Raw genomic sequence first — 27,876 nt, 5'->3', positions numbered from 1 at the left:
AGTTGGCTGGAAATAAGTGCACGAAAACTTCCTCGGGAATCTGTAAATGTGGAAATTGAATGGGATGAAAAGCGGAACTTGAGACATATTTATCATAATCAACTCCAAATCCGCAAGCTCGTTTCTTTTGCCAGCTGAAATTGTGGAATATCAATGAGACATTTTTAGTCCTTTAGCATTTATTTCAGCATCCCTAAGCGTAGATTATCTTAAATATTTTAAGTAAAAATTTTATCAATTGGTACCATTTAAAGATGTTGCAGATACAACGTCTTCATTCCATCCAATTGGAGGTCATATAAAATAAAATTTTACATTTAGGTAATTCAATTTTACTAAGCCACATGAATAACGAATATTTTGCTCTTAAGGTACAAGCTTTTACTTGTTTCCTCCTCCGCTTACGCAGCAATTTCTTGGTAACGGTCTGTAAAAATTACCGAACTGTCGCAGCAGGCTATTGAAAAATGTGCCGCAGTGAGCTTTAATTTAAATTTAATTAATCTTTCGCCCGTTTACTCGTTTTAATTGAATTACATTAATTAAAATATTTCGACCCGCATACAATTTCTACATTAATTTGAGCACGCTGTGTTTCAAGTGAATGTACAGTATAATTTCATTATTGCCACTTACAAACGGTTTGGATCTGTCAGTTTATGTTAGTGATCTGTTTGTGGAGTTACAAACTCAGCGGTCATCCTATAAAACATCTATATATACACTATAGCTCATACGTAGAGCAACTTTAGAAAGTTTCATTAGTCTTGATAAAAATGTACGTTTAAATATCCATATATATTATTGTTTGAGTTTAGTTGGGTATTTATTAATATTTGAAAAATATTCAGGGGCCTTCCTTTATTTAGTATCTAGTAGCATATCCTTTATTTTTAATAACTTTTAAACAAGTTTTTTTCATTGATTTTAGTATTTTTTCAATATAATCGTTCGATATTTCTTTCCATTGATTTTGAGTTTCTTCGTAGAGTTCATTCAAATTTGACAGACTTTTTGCATGGAGAGATAAAGGAGACGATTCATTATCCCGTCTGTCTTAACCAGCAAGTCCATGTCAAACCCAAAACATGACGCCTCCTCCACCATGCTTCACTATTTAAATAAATATATCTGCATATAAAGGGAGGTACAAAATGTTTTAATAATTATAAAAGTAATTTAAATTAAAAAGAATCGTTCTTTTAATAAAATGATTATGATTTTTAACTAGTTTCTCTACACATGAGCAATAGTTTATATGTACTTCAAAGTTTCATAAATGAAACTGCATATATATATTTTTTTTCTTTTTTTAAGAGGAATGCAATTTCGTTAACATTTCAGTAAAACAAATTGAATGCTAATATTGCAGACAGCATCGGGTTAAAACGCAATTTCCGAAGTTAATCCAAAGCTTTATGGCTTTGTTTCCATTTCTGTTTATATCGACCAAAACGATTTACTGGCAGGAACGATTTACTTTATTTTACGAGATGAATCGTCCTCGGGCAACTTTGTGCAACTCGCCCCATTATTTCGTTGAAACGCGCGAAAGGGAGAATTAGTTCGAAGAAGTTTTTAAAGCAATAGAGCTTAATGTGTTTTTCAGCAAATCGAGGATGAGTTAAAGTCGTTTTCTGGAACGACCAACAAACACCGGAAAACAAAACAAATCGATACAGTGGAAACTATTACTCGGGGCGTAAATGAGTGAACAACGTACGTGTCAGGCGGAAACATGATAAGATATATGAAGCGCCTTGACATGTTTGATGGAATATTACAAATATATTTGCAACCCTTGACATATTTTTCTCTCTATCGTCAAGACATTTTTCCATTGATTTCATCAATCAATTACTTTGACGAGGCACCTTTTCAAGCACTACACCTACTGGTGATGTTTTCGCAATTAGCATAAAACCGTAATACATTCAAAGATCATAGAAAACTGATAATCCGCCAAAGACAGCATCAAACAGTTCTGAGCCGCCGCATGAATCTCGAAGCAATCCGTCGTCCCATTTCTCGACGTACCATAAAATTATCCTCACCTGCGGCACGTTATCTTTCGGTATCAGATTGTGTCGGGCGTTCGAAAAAATAAAAATAATCGCACACAGGGTGTACCACGGCGCAGTCTTTGAACCATTAAATCGAGTTCAGTTGCAAATGGTGGGCAGGGCCCGGTGTGCAATGGCAGTCACGCTCCGATGGCCTAATACCGTGAAAAGGTGAACACTCAATGCGATTACGGTCTGTCAGCAATTGATGACGATCCACCGTGCACTGGAACAATACACCGATTTTATTTTTTTCGTGGGGGTGTAATGTTGTGCGAAAGTCGTCCGGGATTGATGACACGGTGTATTAACTCCACTTCCTGCACTGAAAACCAGACGGCAGGATAGTTTCCTGAAATGGGGCGTGATTCGGTTGTGGGTACGGGAAGTTGCCGTCCGAGAACATTGTCACTGACAAAAGATTCGGATGGTGTCGTTGCCACGTATCATTGAAATTGGCTCGGATTGATGACATCTCCGAATACACTGAATAATGGTCCTGTCGACTGCATGACTGATTGTCGCTATTAGTTCAATGGAAACTCGTGGATGATCCTATGTAAAGTGTCATGTTAACGAATGTTGTGTTATGAATTTTTTATTTGCTCCCTGATCTCTTAACAAGTTTAGTTGGGTTCCCAAAACTTTCATCTTTCCTCGTTACTGTGATTCTGATTCTGATGTTATATGTACAGTTTCAGCCTATTCTAACTTATAAACCCTTAAAAATATCTCCATTTTTTCCCCTTATCCATGGATAAGGTTCTTCGTTACTGGAATTTCTTGAAGGTATAATATTATTTAGAATAGAACAATTTCCAGAACCTTTTTACAGAAAATTATTAGTTAAAGACTTCTTAAAAACTTGAGTTGACTCAGATTCAGCTTCTTCTACTTATAGCTCCAACCTATTTTAATAATTTAAGTTTATGCAAACTTATAAATCCTTAAAAATCTCTCCATTATTTTCTCTTATCCATGGATCAGATCCTTCGTTACTGGAGATCCTTGATGGTCTTATATTTTTTAGAATATCTACATTATTTTTGGAAGTTGTTTCTTCAAAATCCAAGTAACAGATTCCAGTACTTTTTTACGAAAACTCATGGAATAGCTTAAGTAATTGTCTTTTTGTTTACTCCTCGATTTCTTCACATATTCAGTTAAAGTCTTCTCAAAAACTTCTTGTTTCCTCTTTACAAAGATTCAGCTTCTTAAACCTATAGTTTCAATCCGTTTAAAAAAATAAGTTTATGTAAATTTATAAACTCTCAAAAATCTTTCCATCATTCGCTCTTATCCATGGATAAAGTCCTTCTTTACTGGAGATTCTTGAAGGCATAATTTTATATAGAATACCTACGTTTTGGAGGTTGTTTCATCAAGATACTAATAGTTTCCAGTACCCCTTTAAAGAAACTCATGGAATATCTTAAGTAAATTGTTAACATGACAATTTATTGTTGTGCTATAATTTTTTTATTTGCACCCAAATCTTAACAGTATTGGTAAAGGGCTGCCCAAAAAATTCTTATTTCCTCTTGACTGAAATACTCTAAAAATCTCTCCATTATTTCCTCCTATCCATTTTTAAAAACCTTCGTAACTAGAGTACCCTTTTATGGTACAGAGAGTGCCAATTTAAGTAATTAACAGTATCACCTAATAACACTTTGATGTGTGTGAGAAATGAAATGAATGTGAATGAGAATATCTTTAAAAGCAGATGTTTTATTATCATCAGTATCATTCTCTTTGATAACGGAAAAATGTGCATAATAACAATTATTAAAATATATAATTTCATGCACATCAATTTCATCACATGCAGTTACACATGCCGTTATTCTTTGTGTGCTTTGACCCTTGGTGGTAGTTAAATTATCCACATTCGAATAATAACATGAATCGGACTATAATTATAATTAATTCTTCTCCTTGAAATACGGTGCATCACAATCAGTTGCTCAACGCACCAGAACGAAAATGGAGTTATTAAAAGCGAGGGCCCCATTTTTGATTGCTAGAAACGGCGGATGGACAAAAATCAGTGTACCAGGTTATTATATTTCGGGAAAATTTCAATTAAGCCCAATTTCCTGCATTCGTGTCACTCCCAGTGGCACTATAAGGTCAAATTAAATAAACGACGGCGATAAGGCAAGTAAGGTCCATGGGAGATTTCGCCTTAACTGTTGGCGCAATTTACGAAAATGGGGAGAACATGTTGCCGGGCACATATTCTCCCCCCTTTTGCCGGCTTGTTTAAGTTGTTAGGTTATGGGGTTATCTACTGAACTGTTACGGCCTCCCACGCTGAGTGTCCTCCCCATTTTAGACAGCCGAGATGCGACGATAAGGCATGCGTGGCAATTCATATTCTTGTTGCGGATTTATGAGGACCTTTAAAATGGAATATGTAAAGAGTCATGAGGAAATGTAATTGTTTTAGTGCTGGATTTTATTCCAGGGTTCAAGAGGTGAAAGACACCAATTATAAACATTTTTATGAGTCTTTATAAATTAATTTGCTTGTCTGTTTTTGTTTCGATGTGTTTCAAAAGTGGGTCAACAATAATTGCTAATCTAACAAACGACAATAATGGATTAAAACAATTGAGATTAAGATCTAGCACTAATTTCAATGTAAATGTGCTGTGGAGCATTTCCATTCACACGGATTAATCCGATCAATTTATAGGGCCTAATCGTACGAATTGACCAACAAACCACTTAAGTTTAATAGTTTCGTTTTAGCATAACAAAAGCATATCGCCGACATCCGCACAAACAAAAGACCCGGCGTTTCATTCAGACAGTTTCGAATTAACATCGTGGACATTAACGAGTTGAAAAACCCCTACGAAATTGTCAATTTGGAAAAGAAAGGTGAACAAAAAACACAATGGTGTTGACGCAGGGTCATCAAACCTCTGTTTATTGTTACTTAAAATTAACAGGTCAACGTGAGTAGAAAAAAATAAAGTTAATGTTATGGGTTAGGAATCACACCCGACACTAAAACTGATCAATTAAGGAAAACATCTAAGTTTTATGGATAATTAAAGAAACAAACTGAACCACATTATTCATCCGAGAAAAACGCAAAGTTTCGTTTCGTGTCCCACGTTATACCGTTACAAAATAATTTACAAAATGAACCGTGTAATGGTTATTCACGACCTCCGCATGTCTTAAATTTTTCCACCCAGTCACCATCACGTCTCTTAATAGGTCACGAGCACCTTCAGACACAACCAAAATTGAATTAAACCGCCACAAAGCAACGCTAACTAAGACATATGACAACGGACATTTCGGGGGGGTACGGCTTTTGTCCGCATCTCCAAGGAACAAAGCCCGGGCTTATCACAACTAGTTAACATTCCACTCGGCATCCAGTTAGTAAAGAACAGTAAAAGCCCGTATTCATTCCCATAAAGTTTTGAGCCTACGGAGGAGTTTTGCTTTTGCGGCTCACCAGAAGGTGTAAATCATTTGGTAAATGAATCTTTGGTGCTAAATGGACTCACGTTCAAAAGTTGGAGATATTGAAAAATGGACCACTTAATAAATTTAATACAAAATGGTGGAAAAAAGTATGTCAACATTATTTGTCTTTTTAACTATTTTATTTGTGGCACTATTTCACAATATTCTTAATAGCAAAAATTTTATACTAATACTATAATTAACTTACTTTTGGGTAAAAAAAATAAATATTGAACTCCAGATAAAAGGAAAATAATTATTAACATGAAAATCTACATTGCTGAAGTCACTAAAAGCTTAAGATATTTGGAAATATAATAAAAAACGTCTTAAGAGAAAACCAATACTGTTTAAATGTACAGTGGTGGAAAAAAATATGGAACTATACTATATTTCAATATATTGTTATTTAACCTTTGGCTTCTATTACTGCTTGGGATCTTTATATATATTTGTTGCCACTGCTCGTGTATAGTTTGAAGAAGTTCTTCTTTGCTTTTGATATTTTTTATTCGAATGTAACGATCTAATTCTTTCCAAATGTGCTCAATAGGGTTTAGCTCGGGGGACAGAAGCGGTCATTCATAATTTTTTTCATTAAAAAGCACTGTTTGCTAATTTTAGATGAGATTTTACTAAAATTAGATTGAGGAGTCGCACACTAGACACAATAATAACAGAAGAAGCAATAAACTTTATAGGTACTGGCATCCAATTCAAAAATATTTTTGAACATGAGTTTATTTTGTACACCCACCCATAAATAACAAAAGCACATTAAATCAAATCAAAGATTTGCTGAGTGTAGTCATACATCACTGTGTTTATACGCCTACGCAAAGGAAAACCGTTTGTCGTTAATTTCCATTAGAATAGCGGGCCGACATAATACATTTTTCTGTTTAATATTCTATTCAGCTTACGAACGAGCGAAAAGGCCTTGGAAGGAAGAAGGATCTGGTTATTTCCTGTTGAGGTCCCGGCCTGGGAGTAATAACCGTCGTTTCCGGTACATATCTCCTTGTCCCGATCCGATTTAGTATGAAGAAGGATAATGGAAAGGATAATAACGTTATAAATTGACAGGATTGATCAAATTTGTTATCATTTAAAGGTTAACCTCCGAACGAGATAACCGGATCACCGGCGGTTTGTCTAAACCAAAAAAAAATCGAGGATAATCATGAAGGAAAGCCCATTAACCTACTAGAAGCGCCTCAAGAACTTCAAATATTCCAAAAACACAACATGATATCGCAAACAAACGGAAGTTACGGCAACAATCCGGCCGCAAAACTTCATCAACGTTCCACACACAACTCCGCGAGTCTCAAGTTAGACTAGACCGCAAATACTCCATGGTTGTCAGACTGGTAGCCGGAGGATCACAAGTGTAACTTAGTTAGATAATTGTGTCGCTTTCGACCGCTAATTACGCGACCACAAACGAAATCCAATTAGGGGGTTATCAAAGGATGCCGCTTGAATTATCGTCTGTGTCCACCCTTAGTCGGCGCCTCACACACGGGCTACACCCCCCGTTTGTGTATTGTAGGCCATGCCACGAGTTCGCACATATTGTAATTAATGAGGGAATCTATTATTGATGGCACTTTTGAAAAGAGACTTGATGGTCACCATTATTTTCTTGAAATAGGGTCGTTTATGTGTTTTAGGAGATTAATTTTTAGGTGACACGAAAGTAGTGGTCATTAAAAGTCTTAAATTTTGCTATTTAACAATGGTTGCTTTTTCCCATTTAAATTTAATATGTGCACACTTTTAATAACTTGGTATTAAAACTCAAAACTACATGAAACATGTAAAAAGTTTCTAAGATTTAATGTAAATAATTAGTAGTAAAACAACAATTATATATTACTACAATGATAATAAAGTTTATTTGGTACTAGTAACTGTACTTAAATATTTTCATTCTTGTGTTTATCTGACAATCTTACTAATTCCATTTTTATTGCAATTTCAGGTATGTAGCACCAAGGCAGTCCAATGTGGTAAAGTACATTGCGTAATAAACTGGATAGTTACATTTTATAAAATTTTGTAACACAGTTTTTGCATTTCCCAAATGGCCCTTCCGTATTTATTATCTTATGAACACGTGCTGCATATCAGGTTACCACCCTGCAACCACCTGGCGAAATTTTTATGGAAGTGTCACATTTCGGTCCCGTTTTCATCTACAACTAACAATTTTTAGAGTGGGAGTGCCGTAAAACTTCCGGCGCAAACCATGGTTAATGGATCAAATATATCCAAAAAACGTCGGTAAAATGAAAATTAAAAGCTTTTAGAGAGCCGTAGACTGTAACATTTCCATTATAACATTGCAAATTCTGAAATACATGTGTCTACCATTCCACATTTGCTGCCGCAAACCTAATTGTTGGCTGACCATTTCGTGATCATCAAAATTTTATTATTCATAAGCATAAAACCCCGAGCTTTTACGATGCAATAAATAAAAGTAAAAATTTGGCCAATATTCACGAAACGTCCACATAAATTTGTCAGAGGGTAAAATTTGCATGATTTTCCAACCGTGGAAGACAAACGCCGGTTTTGGCGGTGAACAATTCACTAAATCTTAAATTTCACAGTTTAGTTAATTGTGGACTAAACAATAAAAGGCACCGTCACAACAAGTAAAATGTAATTTAAATTTTTAAATAACATTTTAAATCAAATTGCTTTATCCCCGAATAAATACCGGTCGTTTATTTACATCAAATCCTTAAACATCCTGCCCGGAAACAAATATTAATTACTGCTTAAAAACATTCTCAATTTAAATTTATTCATTTCTCCAAACGTTCAAATGAAAATCATTCAATTTCCATTTCCTTTGAAGTTCTAAATGAATGTCTACGGGACATTTCAAATTTCATTTATTTTAAGACCCGTTCCCTAATGCCATTATTTTTATAATCTTGATAGATGGATGCGATGCTGCAGAGAAAATTTAACTGAATTTGCATAATAAAATTGAATATGAAATTTCAAGGGGGCAACATGAATAATTGATAGATTAAATTCTTAAGACAATTTCACTGCTACTTGTGTTTATATTATTTTAAAAAATCTCGACTTTTATTGCCAGTTTATATAAATAAAAATAAATGTTTGGAAAAAAGGGATTTTTATAAAACAATTTTATTGTAACAATATAATCTAATCTTCTAAGTTCTCTAACAACACCTAATTTACATTATTTATTACTAGAATAATTGATAATTGAAGATTAAATTCTTTAGTCAATTTTACTGTTTCTTGAGATTATATATTTTGGAAAATCCGGTATTTTATTGCTCATTTATCTAACAGATAAAAAATTTAAAACGTAAAAGATTTGAATAAAATATCACTTGAATGATTAATAAATTAAATTCTTTAGTCAGTTTTGTTTATATTATTTAAAAAATCTGGAATAATATTGTTTATTTATCTAAAAAACAGAAACTTTTGAAAAAAAAATTAATAAATCAATTTGACTCACTACACCTAATTTACATTGTATATTACTTGAATAATTGTTAGATTAAAGTCTTTAGTTAATTTTACTACTCCTGGAGTTTTTATATTATTTCGAAAAACTGGAATATTATTGTTTATTTATCTAAAGAATAGAAACTTTTGAATAAAAGATAATTTAATAAAACAATTTTATTATAAAACTGTAATTTAAACATAAAGCACTCTGACCACACCTAATTAATATTGTTTATTACTTGAATAATTAATAAATTAAAGTAAAGATTCAATTTTACTACTCCTGGAGTTTATATTATTTCGAAAATCTGAAATATTATTGTCTAAAAAATATAATTTTTTTGAACAAAAATGCTTTTAATAAAGCAGTTTTGTTGTAACATAATAATTTAATCTTAAAACTCCCTGGATACACCTAACTGACATTGTTTATTATTTGAATAATTCATAGATTAAATTATTCTTAATGCTCCTTGCTTATTTTTCTAAAACAAGAAAGTTTTAACCAAAAAAGATTTGAATAAAACAATTTTATTGTAACATTGTAATTTAACACCGAAGCTTTCTAACTACACCTAATTTCCATTGTTTATTACTTAAGGGCCGTTAGAACCTTTCTTTTCGAAAGTTTTCATGAAGTCGAAAATTATTTTACGAGCCAAGCACAAAAACTTGGTTGGTAGAAACGTGACGGGCATAATAAACTTTTTACTACTTACGATAAGACATCTGCAACGGCAACGTTTGAGAAGTAATATTGCAATCTCTGGCCACCCCTTCGTTTGGCGGATATTAGTGCGAAAAATCGGAGGGATAAGATTTATTATTTGATATCACCGGCCATAACGGATGACCTGACATCCAGTAATAGACAAACCGACCTTTATGGTATTGACAGATGGTAAATTGTGTTTCTTCATCAATATTGTCTCTGGTTTTCTTTCGTTTAGGTACACAAATACTGTGATTGTTGAATTGTACACAGGGGATGTTTTAGGTTAATTAATATTTCCCTCCTACTTTCAGTTAAGTAATACACTTTCAGAAAACAGGTTATTAATTTTTTTAAGATACAGCCCTTGAATATAAAAAAGTATTACACAATCATGGAGAAGTTTATTGCGGCGGCAAAAAAGTGTAACAAAAAAAAATGGAAATTCTTTATTAAAAGGAACGAAACGAGTTTTATGGCGAATTCTAATAACGTTAAAGAAGGACAACCGCCGCCATTATTCGTCGTTTTATGTTTAGTAAAATTCCTTATTTGATTATGCATTCTTTAAGTTGGAAAAGTGTTCCAGCCATCACAATAACAACTTGGAAAACTGTTACGGCCATCACATGAATAAAATACATTCGCTGAAATTACAGCGAAACATTTTCCCGTTAAAAGTTCCGCAAGCGAATCGGGTTTTGGGCCCATGGCGAAACTTTGAAAATCACAATTTGCGTCGTTTCACGAGCAAGCAAATTTGCGGTCTGACTTCAGAGGACCCGTGTTTTATTGATGGCGCTCGCACTCACGGAGATAGGACCTGCCGGTAATTGCGGGTCCCATACTTGCTGGTCGGACGGATTGTCCGTAATTTGCAAACATTTAACGAACAACATTAGTGTCGGTTTGATGATTTGTTGTACGCAACGTTCCGGTCTCATAGGTCATTAGCGGGCTGGTTCGCTGGTGGTTTGTTTTAAATAATTAAGAGAGTGCTTCAACCGGCGGAGCTTTGGGATTTTATTCAAGTGTAGGTCACATGAATTGTATGACAGGTATTAGCACTGGAAGGGCTATAAACAATTCATTTTATTAACATGTACAGCTCAATTAGTTCTTCTACGCAAAATGTGGCCGTAATTAAATAGAAACTTACTGAATGGAATCTATTATTTCGTATTTAAATAGATAAAGAGAATTTTGCTCAAATGTTTGTCATATGAATTGTATGACAGATATTGGCAATGAAAGAACTGGTCAAACTTCATTTATTAAGATATATAACAATTAAAACTTCTGCACAAAAAGTATAAATTGAATAAGGATTTTCTGGAACTTAATAAAATATTAAAATTGAGAAAAATATATGAGATGTTTTAAATAAATAAGAGAGTACTTCAACAGATACATTTTTTGGAATATTCTTCAAATGTTTGTCATATGAATTGTATGACAGATATTGGCAATGAAAGAACTGGACAAACTTCATTTATTAAGATATATAACAATTAAAACTTCTGCACAAAAAGTATAAATTGTATAAGTATTTTCTGGAGCTTAATATTAATATTAAAATTGAGAAAGAGATATGAAATGTTTTAAATAATTAAGAGAGTACTTCAACAGATACATTTTTGAAATTTCATTCAAATGTTTGTCACATGAATTGTATGACAGATATTGGCAATGAAAGAACTAAACAAAGTTCATTTATTAGGATATATAACAATTAAAACTTGTGCACAAAAAGAATAAATTAAATAAGAATTTTCTGGAACTTAATAATAATATTAAAATTGAGAAAGAGATATGAAATGTTTTAAATAATTAAGAGAGTACTTCAACAGATACATTTTTGGAATTTTACTCAAATGTTTGTCATATGAATTGTATGACAGATATTGGCAATGAAAGAACTGGACAAACTTCATTTATTAAGATATATAACAATTAAAACTTCTGCACAAAAAGTATAATTTGAATAAGGATTTTCTGGAACTTAATAATAATATTAAAATTGAGAAAAGATATGAGATGTTTTAAATAAATAAGAGAGTACTTCAACAGATACATTTTTTGTAATTTTCTTCAAATGTTTGTTAAATGAATTGTATGACAGATATTGGCAATGAAAGAACTAGATAAACTTCATTTATTAAAATATATAACACAATTAAAACTTCTGCACAAAAAGTATAAATTGAATAAGTATTTTCTGGAGCTTAATATTAATATTAAAATTGAGAAATAGATACGAGATGTTTTCAATAATTAAGAGAGTCCTTCAACAGATATATTTTTCGATTTTTCTTCAAATATTTGTCACATGAATTATATGATAAATATTGGCAATGAAAGAACTAGACAAACTTCATTTATTAAGATATATAACACAATTGAAACTTCTGCACTAAAAGTAAAAATAATTAAATATGAATTTTATGGAGTTTAATATTAATATTAAAATGGATAAAGAGATATGAGATGTTTTAAGTAATTAAGGGACCATTTCAACAGTTATAGCTTTGGGATTTTACTTAATTGTATGTCACATGAATTGTGTGACAGATATTAGCAATGAAAAGGGTATAAAAACTTCATTTGTCAAGATATGACATAAACTTTTCGGTACAAAAAGTAAAAATAATTAAATTATAATTTCCTGGAGCTTATTATTAATATTAGGGTTTTATTTTTTATTTTAAGTGTTTGTCCATGAATTTTATGACAGTTGTTGATTTGTTAACAACCAAAACATAATAATTATCTTGCGCTAAGTGTAACAACAATTGAAAAGCAATTTACTTCCAACGTTTACTTAGTATTAGAATGAAGAAAGAGAATTGGCAACTCGTTGTAAAGTTTTAATGTGATCCGAACGTTCCCAGAGCCGCCAACAAATTAATGCCCTTAGACTTGGCAGCATGAAACCCCTCATTAAACGTACGTAGCCGTTTTCACTATATGAACAAACTATAAAACATAACTGGAAGACAAGAAACGACGCCTCCCGCAGACGATCGTAACTCCAAAGCATCGCTCTATGCATCCCGCGTCTCGGGAAATGAATATTTGCGTGGCCATGCACTCAGGCCGAACAAGTGCACTCGAACCGTCGTTCCAAACCGAGAAATCTGTCAGAAAGGTCAAGAAAAACAGTGTTAAATAATTCACACCGGTCTCGCAGACCCGAAGCGGTGCGTATCCATCCACCAGACGGCAACCCTTCCGCGACGACACCGCACGAACAACATCGGAACGGCTCGAACAGGACGAAAACTGGCTGCTGCGGAAAGGATCCCGGGCAGTATGACGTCACACGCGGAAGCACCTCGACCATATTTCTTCTCTACTCTACTCCGTCCATGCCGTTTTCACCGGTCGGCTCGGTGTGTGTCTGGAGCTCCGGTGTGTGCGTCTCTCACGTCTGTTATCCAGTCTCTCTTTGACCGGTCGGTTTAAAGCCCGACTCCGCGAACTCAGTCAATAGTTCAGTTTCTGCGGTGTTTGTGCCTGATGCTCTTGTGTTTTGGTTTTGGTCTCACGTTGCGGTGCATGTGTGCATAGAGTGCATACAGTGAGCGTGCTTGGTTTGCGTTTACGGCCTAGGCGCAGTGATATGAGTGCCATTCAAACATGTTCAAGGGATGGAAATTTGGAAAGGTACATCCATGGCTTTTTATTGGTAACTGTATACGTAGATGAAGCAACTGCATTTTTATGCAACCTCTAAAATCACGCATTGAAGTCACCCGGTGTTTTCTACGACGATTGTCGTGGTCTGACATTGACATCATTTCTGTGTGTGCTCGTGTTTCCTCATTTTCTTTCACTTTCTGTTCGTGTTGTATAATAGTCCTTTTGCGGGTTTGCTCTTGTTGAACCATGCTAATTCCAAATTATGTTCATTTGTTTGGAGGTTTGATTTTTGCTGATGAAGACCTATGATGTGATGATTAAAGACAGTTTCATTATCTTCTTCAAAGCACCAGATACGACTAATTAATAATTTATAAGAAGGAGTTTATATCTTCTCCACAGCCTCCAATACCTTAAGTTTTGAATTTTGCTGATGGAGGCCAATGATGCGACATGGTTAAAGACTATTTCATTGTCTTCTTCGAAGCACCAGACACGTCCCCCCATTTATGGTCAATTAATAATTTAAAAGAAAACGTTCACGTCCACTCCACGGCCTTCCGTTCAATCTACAAAGCCACATTTACCTCCAACACTAAAATAAGTGAGCGAGTCGCGATGCCTAAGAGAAAAGTCATTTCTCTCCGACCAAAATGGAAGCGTTTTAATCTAAAGTTAGTGTGTTTATTTTGGTAGCGAAGACCATCGATAAATCGCCATCCTAATCGCCACGCAATGCCCATGTGTTCGCCACCCTTTTGCGTCCATCTATTTTAACAATTTCGTTAATTTCCGGACTGTCCCAGTTAAAATAGATCGCGCGTGTGCCCCCACTAATTGATGAATGTTTTGCTTAATTCGGACGTAACATAATCCTTAAGAAGGGTTGCTCCAAGAACGGCAGACAGCTGTCATTCTATATTTATACACGGTTTACCTCTTGTCGCCTTGTTGCCAAATGTTTGCGGGTCCACGGACAGATGTGTGGAAATCTGTGGCATAAAAGGTTCTTGGGACGCAGGCAGGCTGCAATCTTGTAAGACTAAATTTGGAAAAGTATAATAATAGGGATTAGCACAAAAGATGATGCTTTCTTTTATCAGTTTCTGAGGGGGAAGGGAATTAATAAGACAAATTGATTTACAGGATAAAGAAGCGGGATTATCTCATAATAAATTGGTTTTCCAAAATATTTTATTCAGGTATTAGCCCCTCCCAAAAAATATTAGGTAGAAGGAAGTAGAAAAGTTCCAAGTAATTGAAAAAGTTATGTAAATTTTGAGTAACTATATAAAAAAGCATTGTTAACACATTCAATAACCAAGAATTATCTGGTTTTACTTCATCCTGGCCAAACTATATTGCTTCATCTTGACTTTATTATAGAATCTACGTGCGGGTGGTAATTCATTATATATTAATAATTGCACTCAGACGAATGCATTATAATCTTTGGCCCCGGACCCAATAAATTTAATATAAATCCCTTCTTGTAAAACATATTTACAACCTTATTGTGATCAAACCAAAACAGGTAAGGGGATCTTCAAGTCATTCAATTGTCAGTGTTTGCAGTAGCTTCAAAAACTAATTGAAAGATCTCACAAACGAATACATCCATTGATGTGTCGCCCACTCGAAAATCATAGAAAACTCCATTTCCACCGTGACATGACCACACTTTGATTTAATGCGAATTGAATGGAGCCTCGTATCACTTTACGAACGATACGTCAAATTTCAATACGGAGATATAAACACAAATGCCGTATGAATAGAGCGCCTTGATGGCACGGAATTTTGTGCGCGACGTTGAATCGATTTGGAGCCGAGCAATATTTCATTTTATCTTCTACGTTGTCGAGATCCAGGATGACGTTTCTAAAGAGTCACCTTTTCATAAGCAAATTCGGAAAGTTGCGGACCGAATTTAAGGGGGAGTAATTATAAAGGAAACAACGAGATAAGCGTACGAACGTACCAAAAATAAGTTCGACGATAAATCACTTTTTGTTGTGTACACAACCACACCTGCCCCGGTTGAGAGTTGCCCAGCACCAAAACTGCCGCAGCTGCCGTCCTCTTCATTAAACCGCTCCATTTGGATTGCTAACCCGAATTTAATTTCGAAAACGCAAAAAGCCAATAGTACATGAAGCCCCATTACACGGAAATCGGCTCGAAACATCCAATGTTCCCATTATCACCAATTGCCGCCCCTAATGTTTTCCACAAACTCCGGCCCGCCACGGCCCAATCCGGGGTAATCTGTTTTCCTTTTTTCATCCACGTTCGTGCATTTTTGCAGCCGTTAGTTTAATGTGTCGTAAATTCGGTGCTGCGACAGGCCGAATCTGCGGAATGTGGGTTAAGGGCTCGCACATGTGAAAAATGGGTCAATTCCGTACGACTCACGCCTTGAGCTTTCCACGCAATGGTACACGGAAACATGGCAAACGAAATAACGACTTTTTACCGTGGAAATATGCCGATGAAATGGTATCATCGTGTCGTTGCAGATTCAAGGAAATAGAAATATAATAGCGGAATTATACCGGTTTTATGGCTTTCAATGCTTCTAGGAACGGAGATGTGTCTTGTATTGCATGAATTGTTATGTTTTAAGATAATCGATTATACGTTTCATTTAATACAATGTGGTAAACCGATGCTCAATAGTCCTATATCAAATTTTTAGAATTTACATGGAAAACTTGTAAATTTAAAAAACGTTTTAATTGGTAATAATTATTCTATTACATAAAAAACTCTCCTCTGTAATAACATTTGAATGGTACCAACAATAAATATAATTGTATGTAAAATATTGTCACTCTGATTAAATTTTTAAATTAATGTAAGTGGTCCTGTGAGGATACATTGTATTTGAAAGAATAATTCTATGTTTTATTCTTTTGCCGTCTAAATTTGGTGAGTAGAAGTCTGTCTTGAAAATAAGCTCACACATTTCTATACATTATTAGTGTGAAACATTAACAGGGTTGAATTTTTGAGGACCTCACCATACTTATTTTTTAACGTGATTTATATTCTTTTATTATAAATTTTATTTTTTTTTTCATTAATTTTACAAATTTTAAATTTATTCTGGTAAAAAAAAAGATTTAATTAAATATTTCTATAATCATAATTAACGTGATTAATGTATTCAATAATATTAGTAATCTGTCCTGAAAATCAGCTCACACATTTCTAAACATTATTAATATGAAAAATTAACAGAGTTGGATTTTTGACGACCAGACTCTATTCATTTTTAACGTAACTATCAATCAATGTGATTAATATATAACTGAACAATAATTTAAAGGTATTTTTAATATCTGTTTTGCTCTTTTACTGTCCAGTTAATCAAATAATTTATACTATTTTATTGTAAATTTTTATTTTATTATTAATTTTAGAAATTTTAAATTTATTCTGGTAAAAAATCATTTTTAATTAAATGTTTCTATAGTCATAATTAACGTGATTTATAAATTCAATGGTTAATATATTCAACAAAATAAGTATTTTTAAAAAATTATTGATTTCTCTAAATACAAAATAAATAAAATATTTTTGTTTTGTAGCTTTTTTAATGGAAAATGTGGTCTTGTGATTCATATTAGATAAATAGTAATCTGATCTGAAAATCTTCAGACAGTTTCACAGTATATATTTTTTAATGTAATCTATACTAATTTAATACCGATTTTTATTTTAGAAATAATTATTTTTTCTGCTAAAGATATTCATAGTCATAATTAAATTCGTTAATGATTTAAATATATAATTTATCCAACAGAATATTTTTGTTTTGTATCTTTGGAAGTGCAAATAAAATATGAAAATACGTACATCCATCCATATTTAATTTTTGTTAAAACATATTGTGCAAATTTGACTGTGCAAATATTTTTTATATGACACATTTTATACAAAATGTTTTATTTAACTTATATTACATTGTCTTTATTTGTGACAAATTCACACGAAATCCATTTTATTTCGTTTTGTTGATTAAAAGATTAGTATCAATTATTTGAACAAATTACTCGAGCAATAATTTTTACAACGTGAACTACGAGGAAAACAAAGATTCATCTAATCCCGCATGAAACATGTAATTTTCCAAATGCACGGCCCGACCGACGATTTCCGCGTGTAATTGAAACGTTTCAACGGCAAGTGCATCCCCGGAACGAGACCGAATGTGCGACATAAAAACGTAGCGGGTGCCGTGGCACCAGCTGAACGAAGACCGAACAATAAAAATAGCGATGAAGTGGCTTACGCGGTCGTAATCTCTCAGCAAATTCCCAACAGACGAGTTCCCGTACTTTCGTTTGTCACAATTGTTGAATAATCCATTCGCAAAAGTTTTGCACCCCCGACGGTGCGGTCGATGTTGAGGACGTTCGACGTTTCTGACGGAACCACTCAAATCAACGAGCCATGCTTAACCCGGTCTGGGTTGGAGATACCAACCGATGCCGCGGATTGGGGCTGTTGAGTACGTCTCGGGGGATATTTATGTTATGGATCGTTTCGGACTTATTCTTCGTACACGTTACTGGGCGGAATAAATAAAAATGACGTTGTAGAGATAATTGATAAACTTCGAGACATCATATTCCATTGTCGATGGTTTATTTATTCATTGTGGCCGAGGCCGTTGAACGCAGATTGAAATCGACTAGCTAAATAAATAACAATAACAAAAAATAAATATAAATTATGGATCATTTATAAAATACATGACATGTTGTTGTTGTAAAAAAGTTATCGATACTGATTAGAATATTGAACTGGAACATTTTCCCAGGCAGTCAGCATAATTTAACTGCTGTTCCTTGTATTTACCTGTTCCAATAAACTTTCCGATATCATTTATCCTTTTAAGACAGTAATTAGCCACATTACTTACACCCAACCATATTTATATTGTATCTACTATATTAGTATCTAATCAATATCATAATACCCTTTTGTGCCTAAGCATTGTGACCACACCTAATGTGCATTGGACTTGAGAGAAAGCAAATTTGCTGATTATTCCAACGATTACATTTAATACAATATCCTTATAAACGGATTGTCATGTAATATAAATAACGTTAATCATCATCGCCCTTTTCCGTCCCTTTAACGCCGCACCCATACTTCCTACAACTCACGCTATTCCGCCTTCCTAGTAAAAATATGGGGGATGTGGAAATTTATCGCCATCCTCGTACATTCTTTTTATTCTATGTTGACAAATTTCCCAGTTTATTGCGCCACGTTTCATTGAAATTTATTTTACTCCGGGGTAGATTCACGTTATGTTTTTTCATAGGTAATTAAACATTATACATACGTCATTTTTTTATATATAGAATCAATAGCCTGTCGTGGCCCCACAATATTAATCTTTCCGGTAATATATCACTTTGCTTTTAATGCAAAAATGCTGATACTCCTCCGGAACACAATTTAAAATTTATAGTCCGACGAACAGTTTATCCCGGAGTAAATCTGTTTGTAGCCAAGGAGACAAGCTTGGTTACGTAAAAAATTCCTTAAATATTTTCGGGCGTTAATTATTTATGGGCATTATTATGTTGTTGTAAAATAAAATTAATAATTACAAACATTTATTAAAATAAATACACAAATACTTTCTACATGGCAAAGGTGCAATCGTTAATTAGTTTCAGTAATCACAAGGCAAAAAATAGCATCGTTAGTAATGTTAAAATTAAGTAGGTTTTATTAAAGAGCACCTTCACCGAAGAGTTGCAATTATCTTCCTGGCAAAAGTTGCAATTGTTCACAATTTGATTATCTTCGTATTGAATGTACTTGGCGAATGTGATGCAGTCTCCAAGGAAAGGAATGCAGTCTCTGGTGGTGACTTGAACGTTCTCAATGGTGGCATGGATAACCCCACACTGAACCATACTGTTGGGCAACGAGCATTCTTTGCTGGTCAACAAGTCGTTTTGAAAGCATCTTACGTTGTCTAAGGAAGAACATTGATAGCACGTAAGCGAGATCACATCGTTTACCATAAAGAGCAATGTAAGGAATTTTATTAGCATGACACTTACGCAATAATAAATAACAATAAATCAGATCACTTGTCAAATAAGTTTGTCATTTACAAAAACTATTCGTCATGTTGAAGACGGCGTTTTGCGTTTTAATGCTGTGCTCCTTTACTGCCGCTTTAAGTTGCTATTCGTGCTCGAGTGTTACGGCGAAATGCCCAACCCTCTTCGATGATGACCATAACATCGCAACTTTCGAAAAACGGTGCCCACTTCCTAAAGGTTTGATGAAATGCGTCGTCATTGTGACACACCGGGAACGAAAAATGTTTACCACCAGAGGCTGCGTACCCATATTTTACAGTTGTCATCAGTTGATGAAAGCCATTGGATATCTCACCAGTGCCAGTTCTACTGAATGTAGATCCTGCAGAACAGATCTTTGCAATTCTTCTCCGGGTCTTACACGTATATCTCCCGTTGCTATGGTTGTGGCCCTTCTGCATTCATATTTGCAAACAATTCCTAAATCGGTGTATAAATTTCTGATTTCTCAATGTATTCTACCGCATTAACTCGAATAACAGTTTTTAATTCTTTTTTTCGGCATATTGAAATGTTTGTTTTATTTTTATAGGGCTTGGACCCCGTAAATACAACCGCACATTTGAGGCCGCTAAATTCCGAAATCACAGCACCAAGAATCGATAGCTACAGATTTTCTATGGCTAATCTGGAAGACTCGCAAGATGTAGACCTGGATGCGATTCTTGGAGAACTTTGTGCTTTGGAGTCGGTGGTGGACAGGGAAATCGGTCAAGCCAGAGACAGTAAAAGGTTGTCGGGTAAGTTTATCTTAATTTCACAACTTAAACAAATTGATAGCCCACGGTTTTTCTTCGCAGACGCTCAAAAGATGTCGCAGCACATATCCAGAACACACAGTCGTTCGTCGTCTGAAGCATCGAGGATAAAATTGGATCCAAACGAGTCCGGGGATATAATGTTGAAGTCGGATTCGGTTAGAACAGAATCGCCGGACAATGATTCAGCCTTCAGCGACACTGTGTCGATGTTGTCTAGCGAATCATCGGCGAGCAGCGGGGGCAGCAGCTCCAAACCCCAAACGCTTCATTTACAAAATATGCAACAGGTAAACGCATCATAATGTTGAACAAAACTGATATTCATTTAAATCTTGATGTTTAGGATGAAGCTTCGAGAATAAAGGCTGAAAAAATTCGTATGGCAATGGAGAAAATCAAAGAGGCGAACATTCAGAAACTGTTTTTGAAAGTTTTCACGACCGACGGTTCTGCGAAGTCTCTACTTGTGGACGAAAAAATGCTGTGCTCTTATGTAACTAGGTTATTAGCTGATAAGAACCATGTACAAATGGACCCAAAGTGGGCTATTGTGGAACATCTTCCTGATTTGTATATGGGTAAGTAATTTCACTTCTTAGTTTTAAGATAATCATTTTAATTATTATATTTTAAATTACAGAGAGGTTTTATGAAGACCACGAACTTCTAGTCGATAATCTGTTGTTGTGGACGAGGGATTCAAAAAATAAAATATATTTTGTAGAAAGACCCGATAAGATAAATTTATTTTTGCAACCGGAAAAGTATCTTATAAGCATCAAGGACAAGGACACCACAGAACATGATGAACATTCACGAAACATGCTCTTAGAAGATTTCTTTTCAACGAACAGCTTTCCAGAAATAGAAGGACCTCTGTATTTAAAGGTGGATTCAAAGAAAATTTGGAAGAAGTACTATTTCGTGCTCAGAGCTTCCGGTCTGTACTATTACCCCAAAGAAAAGATAAAATCTGCAAAAGATTTAGTCTGCTTAGCAACATTTGACAACAATCACGTAAGTTTTGTACTTGACAACAAAAAAATTATGTACTACCACTATTTTTGTTTTTACAGGTGTACTATGGCTTAGGTTGGAAAAAGAAATATAAAGCCCCATCAGACTTCTGCTTCGCCATCAAACATCCACGCCTCCAAGAACCTAAGTGCACCAAGTACATAAAGTACCTTTGCGCTGAAGATCAAGCCACATTAGACAGATGGATCGTAGGCATGCGACTGGTTAAGTTTGGAAAACAATTAATGGATAACTATCGGGCCTTGATTGAAGAAATGGCGCAGGATGATCTCGAACTTTTGGCACACGCACGTAGTTGCTCCGTAAGTTCGATTGCGGTACAGTCAAACGTTACGACTCCAACAGCAGGGTAAGTCAAAGATTTCACCATTAAAATTCACGTGTATTTAATTTGCATTCTTCCCTTTACAGATACCCCAGCAGTGAAGCAGGTTATGGCACTCAAAGTGAATCTACATACTCCGCACCCAGTGAAGTCAGTTCTGGAAGGCACAGTAGAGCAAGTAGTTCCAGTTCAAGTGGTTGCATGTCTGACGGTGCCCCATCCAGTTGTGAAAACGCCTTCGATTCTGAATTCCCGATGGGCACCATCAAACGGAAGCCCTCCATGAAGCCCAGCTTACCCTTAACTAACATTACAAGACAACTGAAAGAAGTTGGTGAAACTAGGGATGAATGTGATGGTACAGCATTGCCTTCCAGTCCTGTAGCTTACACAAATACTGGAACATTAACTAGAAGACAGAGCAGAAGGAAGTCGAACAATTCTGACGACTCGTCCAACACGGGAACTTTGAAAAGGCAGCATTCATACAAAACAAGAGGGTCCGTTGAATCCATGGGAAGCAGAAGCGGTAATTCAACACCATTGTGCAGTACTCCTGTCAGGGAAAGGGCTTCTCCATTTGGCGATAGGAACAGTCCGTTCAACGAACGTCCACCTAGTGCAAGTTCACTGCGCAGCCCCGTCACCCCTAACAATATGGATATGCCTTCATGCATGGTAAGATAACGTATTATTAATTATTTGTAGGTTGTTTTTAAGCACACTAACACGTAACAACTTTGCATGCACTAACATTACACCTTTTAGGAAATTGAGTCCGTGTCGAACATCAAAACGAGAATGTCGATGATGAAGGAGCACCTTGAACAGAAACTAGGAAAAAACTTGTTTTTTGCGGCCAATAATATGTAATATATAACCTTTTTCAAAACTCATGCTTCAACTAATATGTGCCAGCATATGTTATGTTTTTTTGTTTCATCTCCATTTCTTGTACATGTATGACATGAAATAGCCATAGACAAAAATTAATTCAACATTTTTTTGCAGACCGACTCAATAACATCTTTACCACCACCACCAGAAACAAACGGAGAAGTTATCCTGAATGATTCTCCCAGTTACCAGCTCCCTCCTCCACCACCAGAATTGTACAACAGCAATTTATCATTGGACAGCTTACCTCCGCCACCAAATCCCAATGAGTTACCGCCAATGACCGGTTCCGAACTCACAGGAAGTCAATTGTCACTAATGTCACTGCCTCCTCCACCCGGTGAAGACACAGGAACGATAAAACGAAGGAAAGACAGTTGCGCGACACCAACTAACGTCTTGAGCCCTGAGAGAACTCCAATAGTGGGAATGTCGCCAGATCAAACACCGACACAGTCAAGAATAAATACACCTTGCGTCAGCCCACCAACGTCTGCTGTTGGCTCAAATTGTAGCACACCAACTCAAGCGAATCCACCTGTTAGCTTCAGCCCCACACACCGAGTTAGCTTCGCACAAAATAATCAAATATACGGTTCGTCAGCTCAAAACCACGACAGAAACAGCAATGAAACATTGTATGCTGCCACTGAAACTCAAGGACCTCCACCCTATGTGAATCCACCACAGTACCGTCAATCAAACACATTGCCGGGATCTCAGCAGCTCAACAACAATAACGGACTGAGGTCCTCACTCAGACAATCTTCACTGCCCAGGCAAATATCCTCAAATAGCATAGCATCAACAAACAGTTCGAGTTCCGGCAACTCAATATATGGCTACACACAGAACTCGCCGCACCTGCAGAGGAAGGTGAACTTCCAAGAACCGTCGAGTCCAAAGAAAACCAACAAAAAGATAAGCTTTAATCTGACACCTCTAGAGGGGCCACCATTACCGAAAAAGCCTTTGCCGCCAAAACGAGCCGAAACGACGAAATTGTCGAGTCCGAAAAAACTGGCCGAACCGCCGACCGATTTTCTCAAAGATCTGCAACGCGTAATGCGGAAAAAGTGGCAAGTCGCCCAGAAATGCAAGCTCGAACCGGAAACGACTCCCCACGAAGTCCTCGGATTCAGGGATCCGCCGGTGTTGTTACCCGACTACAAGGAACACAACGTGTCAAATTGGGTAAAGGAGCACTACGGACCCAATAATTTATACGAAAACGTGTACAGGGATTCGGCTGGGGAGGCCGTGGTGGAATATGCGACGAGTCCCGTACATTCGCGAACCGAATACAAAATGAAACGACCACCCCCTCCGCCGCCCAAGAGAAGTGTGACTACATTTTTAAGTACTCCTAAAACGCATTGATGCTGTGTTTCGTAGTTAACAGAAATCGAGGTACATCGACCTTACTATAGGGTTTGTTGTGTAAAATTCGGGCTGTAAATATTGGTTTTATTTGGAACGTGTATTTTTTTGTTAAATTTTTTATTATTTTATTATTTCCCGATAATTGTTTTCTATTTTAAATTAATTTATTTTTCTTCGAAGTACGTCGATTTCTCTTAAGTCATATACCGAGTATAATACTGCCGTTTGTGATTTAAATTTAATATGTGCCATTTTGAATGTGAGGACTATGAAAAACTTTTGTATATACTTATAGGAATAATTCATAAAGAAACAAAACACTTATGGTGCTTCTAGATATAAAATTTTAGTAATAGCCATAGTAAAAAATTTGGTTTTATAAATTTTATATCGATTTCTACCCATATTAGTTAACATTTTATAAAAAAGATATTACAGGGTTAAATTAAAGAAGTTATTTATTTGTTTTCCAATTTAAATTGTTAGACAAGCAGTGTACAATAATTTTTACACAATATCTGCACTGTAATGATGAGTGAAATTGTATTATGCAATGTTTGTCTTATGTTATAGTTTCCTTTCTATTTGATACTTATACCTATATATAGTTTGTAAATGTTCCAGAAGGGATCTTTAAAAAATCCCTTTTAATTTAAAATATTTAGTGTTCTAGCAGCAAGCACCGGTGTATCTGCCACTAGTTTATAAATGATTATTTCAACAGTTTTGTGATATTACCGCATTTAATTAAATCCGTTTCGTTAAGACTTGTTGAAATCGCTGCAGATATACAAGTGTTTGATTGCCTTGTACTATAGTAACATTAGTAATATTCATTTTATATATCATATTATACAAGATCTCTACAATGCCATTCATACAATTTTGTATGTTTTATACTAATATTTCTATGATGTTATATAAAGAAATTGTAGTAAAATTAGTGTTTTACCTTTATGTAGACAAGTATATTTACATAATTTTAAGAAAGTAAATTATTTATACATCAAATTTATATAGGCGACAGATTCTCAGTTCGGATTTGTGTGCAATTATTTTTTAAAAATTATGACTGCACAAAATCGGCGTTGTAGACACCAATCATTTTTATTTTCTATTACTCAAAGGCACCAAAGTCTTTGTAAGATTTTGTATTCTTTATAAGGTGCTTTTCTAATAAACATTGTATACTGTCTACCATTTATATATACTAACTGTTAATATAGTAAGTATTACAACAATCAAATTATTTAAAAAACACTCGTATTTTTATTTCAATTCCCTCTGACCTTTAATAAATTTCTGAATCTGTCTCTCAATATGATGAGTTTTTTAGGACTTTTTCTTATTGTATTTTCAATTGTTCAATGTGTTGTTTCATATTTATTAATAGGTGTTATTAACCATTTTTTGGTTTTCAGCAATATCAGTAACATTTAAACCTTGATGTTTCATTTTAATTATTATTTTCCTTTTCTCTAGAGAGCAATGTTACTTTGTTCTCACTGAAAGTGAATTTATTTAATAAAAAAAAAATTCTATCTATTATAAGTGTTATTAAAACAAAATGTAAATATATTTGAATGTGCAACCAAATCAATTTTCAAAAACTGAGCTGGGATCAACAGATCTGTTTGAACAAATTTGGGAAGTGAGGCCCTCAATTAGGGGTGAAAGGTGGTGTGTGTTGTAATACTTTTATGTCAAAAATTGTCCTAAGAATAAATTTGACGAGTTTTTCGATTTTGAGTTCTTTTGTAAGGATTCCACTATCATTCAAATTCAAATATTATTATTATTCATGACTGTATCGCAATCTGAAATAGTTGAAATAATAATAATTTTTCACTTACCAACAAAATTAATGTAAATCACACAAATTAAACACAATAAAAATTATGATCAAATCAAAGAATAATCAAACTAACACTAATTAATAAACACGTAGAAAAATATAATACTACACAAATGGATATACGCAAACACAGGTTTGAAATGAAATGTTGAATAAAAATATAAAAATTCACATCGGAAACATTGATTCCAAATTGGAATCAACGTTTCCAAATTGGAATTCCAATTTCGAGGCTTCAGAATTGCCAACTTAATTTTAGGTCGCTATAATGCAGTTTCACCAACTACAATTAAATTTTATACAATCTAGATTATCTAATTATATAAATTTCGCTTCATATAAGTAAAGATTATTATTACTATTAACTATTATTACTATTAACTATTATTTACTTGAAATTATAAAAATAATCCTTTTTGAATAACTGTCCAGTGTGGCCATTCAGCAAACCGTACCCCTCTGAACTTGATATTTTTGTGAGACACGTTCGGCACCTTTGGACTCGGCACGGTTCGGTTTCTGAATCGGAACGGAACTGCTTGGACCCACATGTTTATAATACATTAGCAGCGAAGTAAACAAGATTTTGTCTGTTTCTTATAGCGTTACACAAACTTGAATATATGGAACTCGATGCGAATCTTCAACATTGTTGTTGATATATAATTTAACGAATTGTTTGAATTGTTCTTAATAAAAACTATGTTTTAAGAAAGTAAAAACCATAAAACATTCGTTAATTTATACATAAATTATCTATTATACGTTACTAAAGATTAATTTACTTCAATCATAAAATGGTATATAAAGATTGAAATTATATTTTTATTCTTGAGTAAAATTTAAGTACATTATAATAATTATTGTTTATTACTAACAATATTAATTAAAAGTAAAGTAAAACACAATAATATTACTATGTACAGTCGGCTGCAGAATGACATTACCACTTTCCAAACAAAATCCTTTGCGACCCTCTCTCGTTAAGCCTCGCCCAGAACCCTAAAAAAATGTAGGCCGTAAAACCCAGATATACGTAACAAAGGGTTAATTGCGGATCAAAAAATTTACTCCTGTCGATTATATAATAAGTATTTCATATTTTTGGAAACACTTCTTGAGAAAATTAGAGATTGACTAAATTAAAGAAACTTAGTTTTTGTAAATTATTATCACAGTTAGTCATAAATTAAATATAATAGCCCTATTTATAAAAACTAATAAAAATGTATAAAATTAGAAAAAAAATTCTTTATTTTTCTCTCATCTGTTTGAACTAAAATTAATCCTATTGACATAAACTAAGATATTTATGATTTTATTAATATATAGCAGAGGTGGCCAACCTGAGGCTCTTTGAAGGAATATTTGTGGCTCTCGATAAATGTACCCCTTTTCCCTTTTCATTCCAGAATTATCAAGAGAAGTAAAATAAATGGTCAATTTTTAATATTTAAATTCAATACACATATTTTGTACTTTTCAATAAGTATAATTTTTGTGAACAAATTTTTTTAATACATTGGGGTGGAGCTGGCCACCCCTGATATACAACATTACTTTTCCGTTAAACTATTTGAAAATATCAGTGTAATATATTATGTAACTTGTATAAAATATGTTGTGTATTTCGCTTGTTTGAGAATTCATTAACTAAATGCTTTTTAGTATTTATTATAGATGTGTTAAAAAATAGTCATACTTTTTAGTTGTAAGCAATTGGGATAATAAATTATTATGTGATCATTGGTCACGATTTCACTCTAAGCATATATCGTGTATTAATTAAAAACCGCTTATTCAGTGAACGACTAAAGATCTACACAAATGTATCATAGTCTAGAATTTTCTTTAACACGAGCTTCATCACAAATCAGAGCAATTACAATACTATATATATATATATATATATATATATATATACATACATATATATATATATATATATATATATATATATATATATATTGTAATTGCTCTTCATTGTCAAATTGCTAAATTGTAGTAAAAGTCTGTTAGTGTAACGATATATACTACTTTGATTATAATAAACAATCA

The 27,876-nt window shown here is 34.2% G+C and overlaps 1 protein-coding gene across 1 annotated transcript in view; it reads left to right on the top strand.

Moving 5' to 3' along the window:
- Positions 1-25,223, top strand: part of LOC109600631 (amyloid beta A4 precursor protein-binding family B member 1-interacting protein) — a 57,357-nt gene extending 32,134 nt beyond the window's left edge. The window contains exons 2-8 of the mRNA XM_049966670.1: positions 20,092-20,299; positions 20,360-20,607; positions 20,664-20,898; positions 20,961-21,337; positions 21,397-21,707; positions 21,770-22,361; positions 22,695-25,223. Of these exons, the coding sequence (XP_049822627.1) occupies positions 20,092-20,299; positions 20,360-20,607; positions 20,664-20,898; positions 20,961-21,337; positions 21,397-21,707; positions 21,770-22,361; positions 22,695-23,960 (3,237 nt within the window). The 3' untranslated portion in view covers positions 23,961-25,223. The remainder of the gene's footprint in view (positions 1-20,091; positions 20,300-20,359; positions 20,608-20,663; positions 20,899-20,960; positions 21,338-21,396; positions 21,708-21,769; positions 22,362-22,694) is intronic.
- The last annotated feature ends 2,653 nt before the right edge of the window (positions 25,224-27,876 follow it).

This window comes from Aethina tumida, chromosome 4, assembly GCF_024364675.1.
Source record: "Aethina tumida isolate Nest 87 chromosome 4, icAetTumi1.1, whole genome shotgun sequence".
Classification (NCBI taxonomy): Eukaryota; Metazoa; Arthropoda; class Insecta; order Coleoptera; family Nitidulidae; genus Aethina; species Aethina tumida.
Note: the sequence above shows the minus strand (reverse complement) of the source record. Positions and strands in the feature narration are given on the sequence as shown.